At 40.4% G+C, this 13977-nt stretch overlaps 2 protein-coding genes across 3 annotated transcripts in view; one reads left to right on the top strand and one right to left on the bottom strand.

Annotated features, from left to right (window-relative positions):
- The window catches only part of LOC135210783 (WD repeat-containing protein 46-like), a 221078-nt gene that overhangs the window by 49695 nt on the left and 157406 nt on the right, over positions 1 to 13977 (top strand). The window lies entirely within an intron of this gene.
- LOC135210782 (armadillo segment polarity protein-like) overlaps positions 1 to 13977 on the bottom strand; it is a 54794-nt gene that overhangs the window by 27518 nt on the left and 13299 nt on the right. For both annotated transcript variants that reach the window (XM_064243641.1, XM_064243642.1), the window contains exon 2: positions 3754 to 3814. In XM_064243641.1, the coding sequence (XP_064099711.1) occupies positions 3754 to 3787 (34 nt within the window). In that variant the 5' untranslated portion in view covers positions 3788 to 3814. The remainder of the gene's footprint in view (positions 1 to 3753; positions 3815 to 13977) is intronic.

Here is a 13977-nt window from a genome sequence, read left to right as displayed (position 1 = left end):
CATTTGGCCACGGTCCGCATCAGATACATTGGAATACCTGGAGGGTGCGGTTCGATAGGCCTCCGAAGCCAACAAGGCCCTGAATTGGAAGATTTGTCCTTGAACAACAAATCTTAGATATTTTCTTGACGATGGGTGAATCGGAACACGAAAGTAAGCATCCTGAAGGTCCAGGGATACCATCCAATCTCCCTGACGTAGGGAAGATAGAACTGAAGCTGAAGTCTCCATGGAGAACTTCTTTTTCTCCACGTACCTGTTCAGGACGCTTACATCTAGTACGGGTCTCCATCCCCCCGAAGCCTTTGGAACCAAGAAAAGGCGGTTGTAAAACCCCGGGGAGAAAGGATCTTGCACTAGCTCTATTGCATTCTTGTCCCTCATCGACACCACCGTCTGAAGGAGAGTCTCGTTCAGTCCAGGGTCCTTGTAACTCGTCGACAAATCGTTTGGAGATGTTGCCAAAGGAGGTCTGTCTACGAAGGGAATGATGTACCCCTTCTGTAGGACAGACAGTCCAGGGATCTGCTTCTCTTTGACGGGACCATGGCATCCAGAAAGTATTGGAAGTCTGGCCCCTACCTGTGCTTGGAGGACATGGCTGCTATTTGCTCTTTTTAAAAGAGCGGAAGGAAGACCTCCCTCGCTTGTCGAAGGGTCTTCTCTCCGAAGTTGATCGAGTTGAAGGGCTCCACGAAAGGGCACCACTGGAGTCCGAGCCACCTTCTTCTGAGTCTTAACTGCAGGTCTACTTTTCTTTGTAGATTGTACAAGAAGGTCCTGCGTAGCCTTTTCCGACAAGGATCTCGCAACATCCTTCACTAAAGATGAAGGAAACAGATGTTCTGACCGAGGTGCGAATAATAGAGCGGACCTCTGAGAAGGAGAAACTCCTTTCGTCAGAAAGGAACTGTAAAGAGATCTTTTCTTTAACATTCCAGATCCAAAAAGAGCCGCCAACTCACCAGAACCATCTTGCACAGCCTTATCCATGCAAGATAGGACACTGTGCAAAGTTTCTGGATCTAGAAAATCTGGCTCACTCGTCTTCTTAGCCAGCACCCCAAGAGACCAATCCAAGAAGTTGAACACCTCTAAGACGTGAAAAATTCCCTTAAGGTGCTGATCTAACTCCGACATACTCCAGGACGCCTTTGCTGAATTGAGAGATTGTCTTCTCACAGACTCTACAAGACTCGAGAAACCTGAATCTGCCGACGAAGGGAGCATCAATCCCATCGCCTCTTCTGTCTTATACCAAATGCCTCTTTTCCCCGTCAGTTTGGAGGGAGGAGAGCAATAAACCGTTCTCAAAGTTTCCTTTTTAGATAAAAGCCACGAATCTAAAGACTGGAGGGCTTTCTTCATTGAGATCGCCGGTTTCATCTTTAAGAAAGCCGAGGATTTCGGGGTTTTTGTGCTCGAAAACAGAGATCTCGGCGAAGGAGGAGCTGCAGGACTAAGAGAATCCGCAAACTCCTCTAGAAGTAACGAGGCTAAAACTTTATAATTGGAAAGTCCCTCGGTTTTTTTTTTTAGTTTGAAACTTCTTCCCTCACACAGAAATCTCTTCCAGTCCCAGGTTAGAAAGGAGGACCGCTCTTTCCTGACCGATTCTCTATCAGGAGAAGCCGCTCCCGTGGGAGGCGTCCTGCTCCTGGCTGGCGTCAACCTCTTTGGAGCGTCCTCGCGCTTGCCTGACGACTCTCTCCTGAGAGGCGTCCTGCTTCCTGTTGACGTCTCGCGCCTCGAAGCGTCCTGGCTCTTGCCTCGCGCCTCGCTCCTGGATGGCGTCATGCTTCTGGCTGGCGTCAACCGCTTTGGAGCGTCCTGACGCTTACCTGACGACTCTCTCCTGAGAGTCGTCCTGCTTTTGTTGACGTCTCGCGCCTCGTAGCGTCCTGGCGCTTGCCTGGCGCCTCGCTCCTGGGAGGCGTTCCGATTCTGGTTTGGCAGTGACGCGCCTATCTTGACGCTCGCGCCTGGCTGACGTTTCACGTCTAGCAAACTCGACGCTCTTGTCTGGCGTCTCGTGCCTGGCCGTTTGACAGGAGAACGGATCCTGCTCGGCTATGCAAGGCTGATGAATCCGATTCCAAATCAGAGGAAGACAAAATACTATGGCGAGTCTTGAACAACCCTCGATAGCCTAGACTTCTTAATAGGCAGGAAATCGTCTTTCCTTCTGGGAGGGTCTTTATACAGAACTCCCACAAGAGAAGTGATGGAATCTTGCATAGTGCGAAGGATTCTTTTAGTCCTCGTCATTATTGTCTACCCTCGGTTGTTTAATTACTGGATGGTCCTCCTCTTGAAAACGCTCAGGACTAGAAGTAATCCTGGGTTCATCCAAACGTCTTTTAAGGGGGCGAGAAAGATCCGCCGATCTCCAACCTCTTTTAGGTGAGGAATTTTCCGAGGAGGAGAAACACTCACGCAGAACGCTTTTTCTGTAGCGTTCTCTGCATTCTGTGGCGATACAGAAATGCCGAAGGGACGTCTGACTGTTGGGGATCCTCCACAACCTCCCCTTTACGGCTTTCGACATTCCTTCTCCTCTGGGCTGGGAGCTTGAAAGAGGTCTAGGCCTAGGAGGCTTGTGAAGACAATCAGACGCCCCCTCCACTGCACTGGGGACACTATATCACTTTATCCCACAGCACTATAATCACACTGCTTACCTTCATAGGCCGCCATTTTGGTTTCCATTTTCCGAAGGGCGGCTTTAAGATTCGCAATCTCAGATGCCGAATCTGTGTGTTTCTAATAAAGGAACAGGTACATTAGATGGGCAGTAAAAGGAGAAGAGGGTATATAATATTACTGATACCCCCGCTAGAACTAGATAAAGGTTTGGAAGAAGACCTCCTCACCCTGTTTCTTTCTAACTTCTTCACGAATGAGGTTAGAGATTTCCATTCTTCCGCACTCAAATCTGCATTCATTACAAGTATTACCAAAAGAACATTCATACATCCTGCATTTTCTTGCAAATAGTATGAGGATCAATCGATGCCTTCGGCATCCTAACTTTACAACCCACATTCACACACATTCTCACCACATTTCCAGAATCAGACATCATGTTGAACAATCCAAATCAAATTCCAAAAACGGTCCACAATCGTATGCCAGTACAATCAATGCAAATACGTCACCGAGAAGTCCAAACGAAGATCAATTGCGATGCAAAATACGAATCCAGCCGGAGATACCCACAACGATGTTGCCAGTATGGCCGACAGAAAAAATATGATAGAACATGGGGATGGTTCCTAGTCCTGCCACCCAGCGGCAGGTAAGTAGATCACCTGACCTACAGGTAGCGTGTGCGCGAAATTCGAATTTCTGTCGGACGACGGAGTCAAATAGCTAAGTATATATCTGACAGGTAAGTTAAATGTATAAAATATGAAGTCACCAAGCTCACACCATTTGGACAGAAAAAAATAAAGGGCAAAAAACACTCCAAGACAAAAACTTATTGGCTTAAAAATATACACAAAAATGCCTTTAACAAAAAACAAAGGAACTGCACAGCATACAAAATTCATCTTAAAATCTGTTACCCGAGCAACATGTGCACCAATGGGTGGGAACACTAATGATTTAAACATGAAAATCTTAGGAATTAGCAATACGAAACAAATAGCATTTTCACTGCCAGTAGTACTCAAAACGTTGCAACTGATAGGGATTACTTTCCTTAAAGGTAAATAAATTTGGAAAACTAAGTCTTTTCTTCACACTTACTTGGTCGTGCCTGTTGAGGCATCGGGTAACTCATGGTTCCGACTCAGCACACCTCACACTTCTGAAAGCAAAAATAAAAGTAAAAAATAAAAAAAAAATAAAGGCAGCATTCTAATTTCAAATAAAATCCTCATCATACAATTAAGAAGCTTTATTAAAATCAAGAGCAAGAAACCCAAAATAGGGGGGAAACATAAAATACCTGATTCAAAGTCCAGACACCAGAAACCAACCTACTCACAAACAAGTTGTTCCAAACAGCCGTTTGTATGTTGAATTGTTTGTAGTACGTATATAAGTTGGTGACTACGTACTCGTCATGTCTATTTAGGTACAGTATGAAGTCAAATTAATACAGTACTGTAGTTTTTTCATCCTAAAACAAATTAAAGTTTACAAACAGTATATATTGTATGAACAAAATAAGAAAGCAAAATAAAATTTGAAGTTTCTGGTGGCAAAAAGGAGCACTCTGAAAACAATTTTAATTTCTGATCCTGTTTGTTTTATCTCTGATGTTTGTAAGCTCATCTTCATAAGTAGGATGGTGTCAGTAATTTGTATTTTTCCCAGGATATGCTTTCATAGATGGGGATTACTCCATTTATGAAAACGCAGGCTCGTATTCGCATTGGAACAAACCAAAGCATCATTACATTCACACGTCAAGACTGAATCAATGCAATTGGTATCAAGTTGTAACCCACCAACAATACAATCTCAAGATTTCTTCCAAGCTAAAATAACTTATCAATCATTGTATGTAATGATACAAAGCAGGCCACCAAGAACAAAATTTACCTAAATGTAACACCCTTTTACATCGCCAGGATAACCTCCATTCATTCTTTGCTAACCTTACCAGTATCACAAAGCTACACACAACATTCCACTACTACCTTCAATGACCAAGTGACCAACTTCACCAAACATTTTTTCACATCTGCATTGAGTCAAGTCCTAAATATAACTAAGAACTTAAGCATTTCTTTAAATTAGCAACTAATCAATTACCACACAATTGCTGATGTGAAACAGTGTAAATGTGATTGTGATCCAGTGTCTTGAATGCTGTGAATGCATAGAAAATTTCTCCCAGTTTAAGGGGGCCGGCCGGCTAATGTCATTCTTTAAGGACAGGACTTTGATATTCATACCACTTAATAAGGTGACTTAGGACATCTCCAAACCGCATATGATTTTCGCCTCTGACCTTCGGTTTTGTGACGCCAGGGCGATTTATCCCGAAAATAACCATCTTTCAAATTCTATCTCCTCCCTTGATATTTAATATTAAGACCTGGGATTACTACCATATAAAGACCTGATGTAGACCTCCAATCGAATGAGGAGTTTTTTTTCTAAAAGTAATTTTTTTTGTTAAATATGAATTTTTTCTTATGGTAAATAAATAAACCCTATAAATCAAGAAAACTAAATATATATAAAAAAAAAAGACAAAACAAAAATTGGAAAAAAGGGCTTCATTTGATTGTTCTATAATGTCTTTCTGATTGTTTGTTTGTATGGTGCTTTTACGTTGCATGGAACCAGTGGTTATTCAGCAACGGGACCAACGGCTTTACGTGACTTCCGAACCACATCAAGAGTGAACTTCTATCACCAGAAATACACATCTCTCACTCCTCAATGGAATGGCCGAGAATCGAACCCGCGACCACCGAGGTGGAACGTTAATACCATACCAACCATACCACTGAGGCGCTAATGTCTTTCTGAGTTATATACCAAATTCTAATGTTATAGCTTTAAAACTAAGTGGGAAGATAGATTTTGAAGGTCAATAACTATAGTTCTGAGATATGGGCGTTCAAAGTTTTCCTTAGAATTTTTATAACGACAATGTTAATAAATAATGATTATTATGAATGTATACGTATTTCTCTTTTGTGTATTAATAAACCAGAATTATTTTATTTATCATAATTCAATCATAAATGATGATCCCTTTGCTCATACATCGTAGCCTGGGGCACTGCGTCAGGCAAGACGGGCACTCCTTCCTACGCAACTCTCTCTCTCTCCTTCACTAACTCGGCTTATTACAGCGAATTTTCTTCTTCTGTATGTTAGCAAGATGTTTTCCTATAGTCAAACCAATTTACGAGCGGACTCCGAGCCCATTTTGCTACGTTGGCCTAGATCCTTCTTGCTGACCCAATTTTAATCCACACCTGGTTTGACCTCTTTAATCTATGGGCAGACTAAGATAAAGAGAAAGAGTAGTTTAATTCCCTCGTTAACCCAGATTTGGATGGTCAAAGTATATAATCCTTTAATTTGGTACTGTCCCTCTAAATTGTTTCCTTCGTTGTTATTTTTTTTTTGGCCACGTGGTGATGTGAAAGTTGTAATCACGTAGCCATAGCGAAGAACAGAATCGTCTCTTATAAAAAAATATAAAACCAATTATGATTGGTTATAGAGTATTTTTCTACCAAGTGCATTTGGATGTTATTTGTCAGACAGTTATGTGACTTTATGAATAGATCAGTTCACCATTTATTTGTTTTTGGAAGAATTGTGACATGATATTTTATGAGTAAAAGATGGGAATCTATTAAAATAATTTTATTAACTAAGCCTAATACGTACAATAGAAATCACCAATTATAATGTTTTACAATTCATTTCATTTTATTGTATGTCATTTAAGACTTGAAAGGCCAAGCAAATAATACATGAGTACACAACCCCCAAACCCAATATTTTCCTTCACTTGTTGTAACACTGTCTATCGTCGGAATTTCTTTCCTTGCATAGAAAGCCAATACAGTTCACCGTATAACACATCGATCGAAATCATCCACATTTGTTACGGTTTTTAATCTTTTCCTTTTCTCTTCCTCAAAAACAAGCTCTCCAAATTCTTCCGTTGCTTTAGCTTCCTTGCAAATCTGATGCAAAGTACTTTTTGATTCTTCGTTGCATCTGCGGCACATTTGGCTGCTTGATTGATTCCAAACTTGGAAATTCCATTTTCTTTTTCCCATTTAAAAAAACTGGTACACGTTGTATGCCATTTTGCGTTCTTCAGGACGAAGGATACGCCGTGGGGAACTCTCCATGGTGTTTATGGAAGCTTGCTGTGCGAGACAATGAATACGGAAGATTATCTCGACCCATTTTATACGATTTGACCAAAGGTCTCAGTGATCTGACCCAAGTGAAGAAGTGGCAACAGGTATGCCAGATCTCCAAGTTTGTCATTTTTCTTCCCTTCTCTTAGTGAAGCGAAGGCAGCCGGATTAAGGAGAATTGGCACCGTCGCAAAAGGGCTTGGAGTCCACTCATAAAATGGTTTGACTTTAGTATTTTCCGTTTTGGCATGATGAAATTCTTGCCGAAAAAAAAGATAAACAAATGTAAATGCAAGAGAATGTCAAGAGGTGAAATTTGAAGTTATAGTCTCTTTTTACAAAGACAATGTTAATAAATCATGATTATTATGAACATCATATTCCTTTTTGGGTATTAATAAACCAAAACTATGTTATTTATCATAAATTAAGATCCCTTTGCTCAAAGATCATAGCCTGGGGGACAGTGTGACGTGTGCTTCAGGCAAGACGGGGGCGTTTACTTACTACGCAACCCTCCCTCTCTCTCTTCACTAACTACGCTAATATCGTGTATATTATGATATTCTGTAATCATATTAGAGCGAATTTTCTTCGTCATTATGTTAGCGAGATGTTTTCCTTGTCTTTTACTCATTGGCATGATGAAATTCTTGCCGAAACATAGATAAACACATGTAAAAGCAAGCGAATGTCAGAGGTGAAACTCGAACGCGTGGACTACTTGAGGTCTGTGCTCGCAACCGAATCATGGTTGAACTTGATACTCCCTTCTGCGACTCACGGAATCTCTACAAATGCCATTTCTCACAATTTCTTTGACAATAATTATAAAAATTTACGATAACAGAAGAAATATTGCATTTGCTTGTACGGATCAATGTTTTAGGCTTATTATGTTTACTAATTACCCTGTAACTACGAAAGTAAGAGGAATTTTGACTAAATATTTTGTATACGTATTCTCAATTGCCATATGAAGCTCCATGAATTTTTTCATGACTGCATTTTTCACCCTATACCCCCATATATAAGGGTTCCGGCCCGCCCCCTTAATGGGAATGACTGCAAATTAACTTTTAACCCAAAGCCAGTGTGTTGGATGCCTTGTTAATCAAGCTAAACTCGACATTGAACTTTTAACCCAAAGATAGTGTTGGAAACCTTGTTATTAAAGTTATGCTGGACACTGATACAAATCACAGTGAACAGACTGGCTCAACCTCTCCACAGGAACTGATCTAGCCTCACAAAAGCTCAAAGGAGAAAAGGGTGGGGACTGTTTATGACTTGTTAGTAAGCAGACCGAGTTACGAAACAGGAGGTATGGAGGAGTCTGAGGGAAAAGATGGTGCCAGAGAAGTATGTGCGATTGATACAAGAGATGTACACCGGAATGTATTTACCAGAGTGAGGAGCAGAGTTGGGGAGACAGAGGGTTTTGAGGTGAGAGTAGGATTACACCAGGGGTCGGTTCTGAGCCCATTTATCTTTAAAATAGTGATGGACGTTATAATAGAGGAAGTAAGGGAGGCAGTACCTTGGAACATATTGTATGCGGATGATATTGTTCTGTGCGCAGAGCAGGGAAGATCTGGAAGTGAAATTGGAAAGATGGAGACAAGTACTGGAGGACAGAGGAATGAGAATAAGTAGGTCTAAGACAGAATATATGTGTAACACCAATTAGTGGGATGATAGAGAGAGTATTCAGCTTGGTGGAGAACAAATAGAGAGAGTTGATAAGTTTAAGCATTTGGGATCCTTTGTTAACGCCGGAGGAAGTATGGAAGAAGTAAAACATTGGGTACAGGGAGGCTGGAACAACTGGAGAGCGGCCTCTGGAGTTCTTTGTGACAAAAGAGTACCGCTGAGGTTAAAAGGAAAATTTCACAAGACAGTGGTAAGAACAGCAATACTGTATGGTGCGGAAATGACAAGAGAGGATAGGATCAGAAATAACTACATAAGGGGATCAACTAAGGTGATGGAAGTACGTATCAAAAAAAGTGCAGGAGGGGAGGCTGAGATTGTATGGACACCTGTTGAGGAGAGATGAAGACCGCGCTGGGGATGGAGGTTCAAAGAAGAAGAGAGGGAGACCAAGAAAGATATGGAAGGACTGTGTGAGAGGAGACTTACATGAGAAGGGAATTGACGAGGCAGAAGTGCAGGATAGAAATAGATGGAAATGGTGACCCCATACAAAAATGGGAACCAGCTGGGATGAAGAAGCAAGCACAAAATATCTTTACTTTTTGGTAGGCTATTTCTTTGATTATCTCTTAATGCTTTTCCTTGTTTTCTGTTTGATACTTTATGAGATATACAGGGTAATCAATCATAATCAGTGCCAAATATTTGATACAGGATGAAGGGAGAGGTAGATTACAATCACTTGGAATATAATCCTGTCTTTTTCTGGTTACACAATACTCAATTCACAATATTTTTGTCGACAACTGACCATGATGAAAAGAAACCCCACTTATAAATGTGGAAAAGTTAAGTGTACCTTAGTTTAACCAGGCCATTGAGCTGATTAACAGCTCTCAGAGGGTTGGCCTGAAGGATTAGATTTTTTACGCAGCTAGGAACTAATTGGTTACCTAGCAACGGAACCTACAGCTTATTGTGGGATTTGAAACACATATCAAAAAATTAAATTTCTAATCACCAGAAATAAATTCCTCTGCTTCCACATTGGCAGACAGGAGAATCGAACTTCGGACTACCAAATCAATAGGTGAGCACATAACCCACTCGTCCAATGAGGAACTTGTATAAATGAGGAACTATATTCTTATAATCTGCATTTCAAGTAAGAGTCTATAGTAAAATGTCCAAACAGAATCTCATTAGGAGCCTGTCTGGCACTAAGAGGCTGAGGGTGCTCTTTATACGCCAAATGTACTTCTCTGAGAAGCTCCAGATACACATACACGTAATATGAAACCATGAGGTCGAAGGAAGTGCCCCAGTTGAGGGCCCAAAGCAGGTACGGAGGCCAGCCCTCTTCCTCCAACCTGGAACTGATTTCCGGAGGGTGGGGGGATCAAGGGACTCACCCCTCCTCCAGGACCCCCTACTCCTCCTCAGCCTCCTTCAGACCCAGGCCTTCCGCCTCCCGTAGAGCCCAGAATGGTAGCTTCCCCAGGAGGTAGTAGGACCGGCTTGCATTAATCACTATCGTTACAACTTGTGAGGCCTTCATCACTCAACACACTATTTAAATTTGAAAGTTACTATAATTTGCAGGTAAGGTAGGGAACAGTTTATAACACTTCAACATCAGGTCCATGAAACGAAGCACATACAGTACAAGTATGTTCCACAACAAGCCCTTCTCCAACCCTGCCAGGACCAAGGAGAACCAGACAATAGCTGATCATGATGATGACTCTGCAGGCAGACCTATGAAACCTGTCAAACATTCCATTTTTCATATGAAAGAAGGTTGTGTTACACTTGGAATCTATCAAGTCATGAGAAGGTTTGAACTGAAGACCAGACTCAAACCATGAGGTCTGAACTGTAGACCACCACACTGGAAAATCCAAACAAAAGCATTCAGCTATCCTTCCTAACTATTCAAATTCCCAATATTGCATTGTAACTGACTTAAATTTTAACCAAATTGAATTCATCCACTGTCAGACTGCAACTTCTCTTTGCTTATTCTGCATATTTACTTTGGGCATAGATATCAAGAACTTTGTGAACTTGAGGACATCATAAGTTCTTCAATTACATTAACAATACCAAGCTTCACATCTTAACAGTTTGACTATAAAATTCACTTTCAGAAAATGAAATCTGCTTATACCTGTTTCCTGAATCAATTAACATGTCTCATTAACAACGTCGATTTATTGCCAACTACAGGCAGTCACTGGGTTACATCAGACTTGACTTGGTCATTCCAATCTTACAATTCTTTTCAAACACATTCATCAAAAAAAATTGGTTCCAGATTATGGTGGATGTTCCGAAGTTACATTCTTTCAGTTTTATGGTGCTGTAAGTAATGAAAGACTGGAACTAGTTTGATCTACTCTGGGTTGCTCACATGGTGTAGCAATGCCAAACCAAGGCCTCACTCGCATGTTTGCGTGTTTATCACCTTTTTTTTATTTTGTGAATTTTTTAATAGTGTTCTGATTTATGTAATTTTCCAATTTCCGTTGCACCTCGGAGTAGAACTCAGGCTCAAGTCGGGGACTGCCTGTATTAGGAAAAAGACACTCAGCCCTCTACCATTTCCCTTTATTGTCTCAATCTCACAAAAAGATAACAAATAGCATATATGTATACTATTACAGTACCTAAGAAATTACATTAGTTTTACCAGACCACTAAGCTGATTAACACCTATGGCTGGCCCAAGGATTAGATTTTTTTTTTAACGTGACTAGGAACAAACTGGTTTTTTCTTAGCAACGACCTACAGCTTATTGTGGGATCTGAACCACATTACATATATTGAGAAATGAATTTCTAATCGCCAGAAAGCTAGACAAAATCATTAGGACACTGCAAATGAACAGTAAAACCAGCTCCTACAGATAAGTAAGCACACGATGTCTACTCGGACAGACTAATATGTCTTTGAGACATCCTAATCCTTGTAACTCCATTACAGTACCTAAAACATCATCAATCCAAGTACTAATCTGGTCATAGATGAGAACGAGAACATTACTCTACAAAAAATATTCCTATTATACAAATAAAAAAAGCTTGAAACTTATTTAAATTAGATTTACTTCCTATTGTAAAAAAAAAAAGTCTTCTACCAATATAACAATTTCTATAACACAGTAAGATGGTTAGTAAGTCATGAGGGGGGGGGGAGGAATTACAGACATAACTGGGACAGTTACACAAAGCTGCTATTTACGTGCCTTCTTAACCTACTTACTAAACCACTGATAACCACAGCAATGAAAACTATGAAGCATAATCAAGTTTTCAGATGATTACAATATTAAATCTTTACATACTATTAGAGAGCCAGTTAAACCAAGAGAATGAATCTAGATCTGATAATTTGACCTGGTTTGTTGTGGCTTATGAAAGGAGCATCAAACATATAAATAATAAATAAAACTTGTGCCTGTAAAATTAATGTAGTATCTGAGAATGTTTGAGGATATCTACGTTTATACACACACATCTTAAAACAACTGGGACTTTGGGAACAGAACAAAGGAATGTACACATCTAAAAGCTGCTTCTAATTGCCATCTTCCATTACACATTTGCATAAATACATCTTTACGATGGAAAAACGCAACTATTTGTGGCATCTTATATCAAAATACTATACTCAAGCCAAATATATTCTGTATTACCCAAGTTTTCACAAAAAAGTATAAATAGTACTCCTTTTGGATACTGTGCCATGTAAACACATCATGAGAGGGTAAATTCTACTGCTGTACTAATGAACATTCTAAAATTGGCAAGTTTCAACAAAACATATCACCAAGAAGCAAACACTGGTACTAAGGAAATAATTATAGCATAAACTCCTCGGTAGAATCAGTTCCGTTTTCAGGTGTGATACTTTCTGCTTCCCTATGTCTGCCCATTGCATTTGACCTCTGTTGTAAAATAACAATAATTAATACAAATCTAATGAGACCAACAGCACGTCACCATTTCCCATATTCAGCCTCTAACATATATAATGTCAGGCCCTCCAGTGAAGGGATTTTCAGAGTTATGGCAAACAGGATGGCAGCAATTATCATTCCATACAGGGCTGACACGTCATTAGCATACCAAGTCTGAACTGGAAGGATCCGAGTTGAAATACAGCTGGTTTAATGAGACTGCCATCCTCAGTTAACAGGATGGAATATGAGAGCCTTGCTCCAATTTTCCTCAAAAGAAAAAAAAAATTCAATCGAGCCCTAAGTAGGCATGGAAATATGAATCAGTGGTCTTATTTGCATAATTTTTTTATAAATACATAAGTCCTAGCAGATTACTATAAGTTGTCCAGAAATTTTGAGAGATCCCAATTTCTCAATGACTTCAAATTAATCTCTACATCAGTCCATAAGTCTAAAAAAGATAATGTTTGTTTGTTTGTATGGTGTTTTTACATTGCATGGAACCAGTGGTTATTCAGCAACGGGACTAACGGCTTTACATGACTTTCGAACCACGTCCAGAGTGAACTTCTACCTCCAGAAATACACATCTCTCACTCCTCAATGGAATGGCCGAGAATCGAACCCGCAACCACCGAGGTGGGATGAAACCCTATACTAATGCTTACAAAACACTTTAGAGGTGCATCAATGCTGAAAACAGCATAATATCCCATGTCTACTGCTAATTACTGAGAATGGTCCACAATAATTATGTAGTAGTACCACTACAAACTATTCAGTAGTACAGGCAGTCCCTGGGTTACGACGGGGGTTCCGTTCTTGAGACGCGTTGTAACCCGAAAATTGTCGTAAGCCGGAACATCATAAAAAATCCTAAGAAAACCTTACTCTTAATACTTTGGGTGCATTAAAAACTATGTAAACTGCATTCTTATTGCATTTTTCATAAAAAAACCTTCAAATATTTATTATTTTGCATTTTTGGTGTCATATTTCTTGTGCCAGATCAGCGTTGTAGGTGTCGTAACCCTGGAAATAATTTCTGATGAATATAATTGAGAAGCGCCTTAACCTCGGAACGTCGTAAGCCGAACCCGTCGTAACCCGGGGACTGCCTGTACAGGCGGTCCCCGGGTTACGACGGTTCCGGCTTACGACGTTCCGAGGTTACGACGCTTTTTCTTAAATATTCAATGGAAAAATCCGTCCTGGGTTAAGACGCTTGTTCCGAGGTTACGACGCTGACGCTTCCGACGCTCCGAGTTAACGACGCTTTTAAAAAACGCATACTATGATAAAAATGATATTGTTATGATACAATAAAGTTTCATACATACTTACCTGGCAGATATATACATAGCTATCGACTCCGTCGTCCCCGACAGAAATTCAAATTTCGCGGCACTCGCTACAGGTAGGTCAGGTGATCTACTGCCCTGCTCTGGGTGGCAGGACTAGGAACCATTCCCGTTTTCTAATCAGATTCTCTCTTGCCCCAC

Source organism: Macrobrachium nipponense, chromosome 4 (assembly GCF_015104395.2).
Source record: "Macrobrachium nipponense isolate FS-2020 chromosome 4, ASM1510439v2, whole genome shotgun sequence".
Classification (NCBI taxonomy): domain Eukaryota; kingdom Metazoa; phylum Arthropoda; class Malacostraca; order Decapoda; family Palaemonidae; genus Macrobrachium; species Macrobrachium nipponense.
Note: the sequence above shows the minus strand (reverse complement) of the source record. Positions and strands in the feature narration are given on the sequence as shown.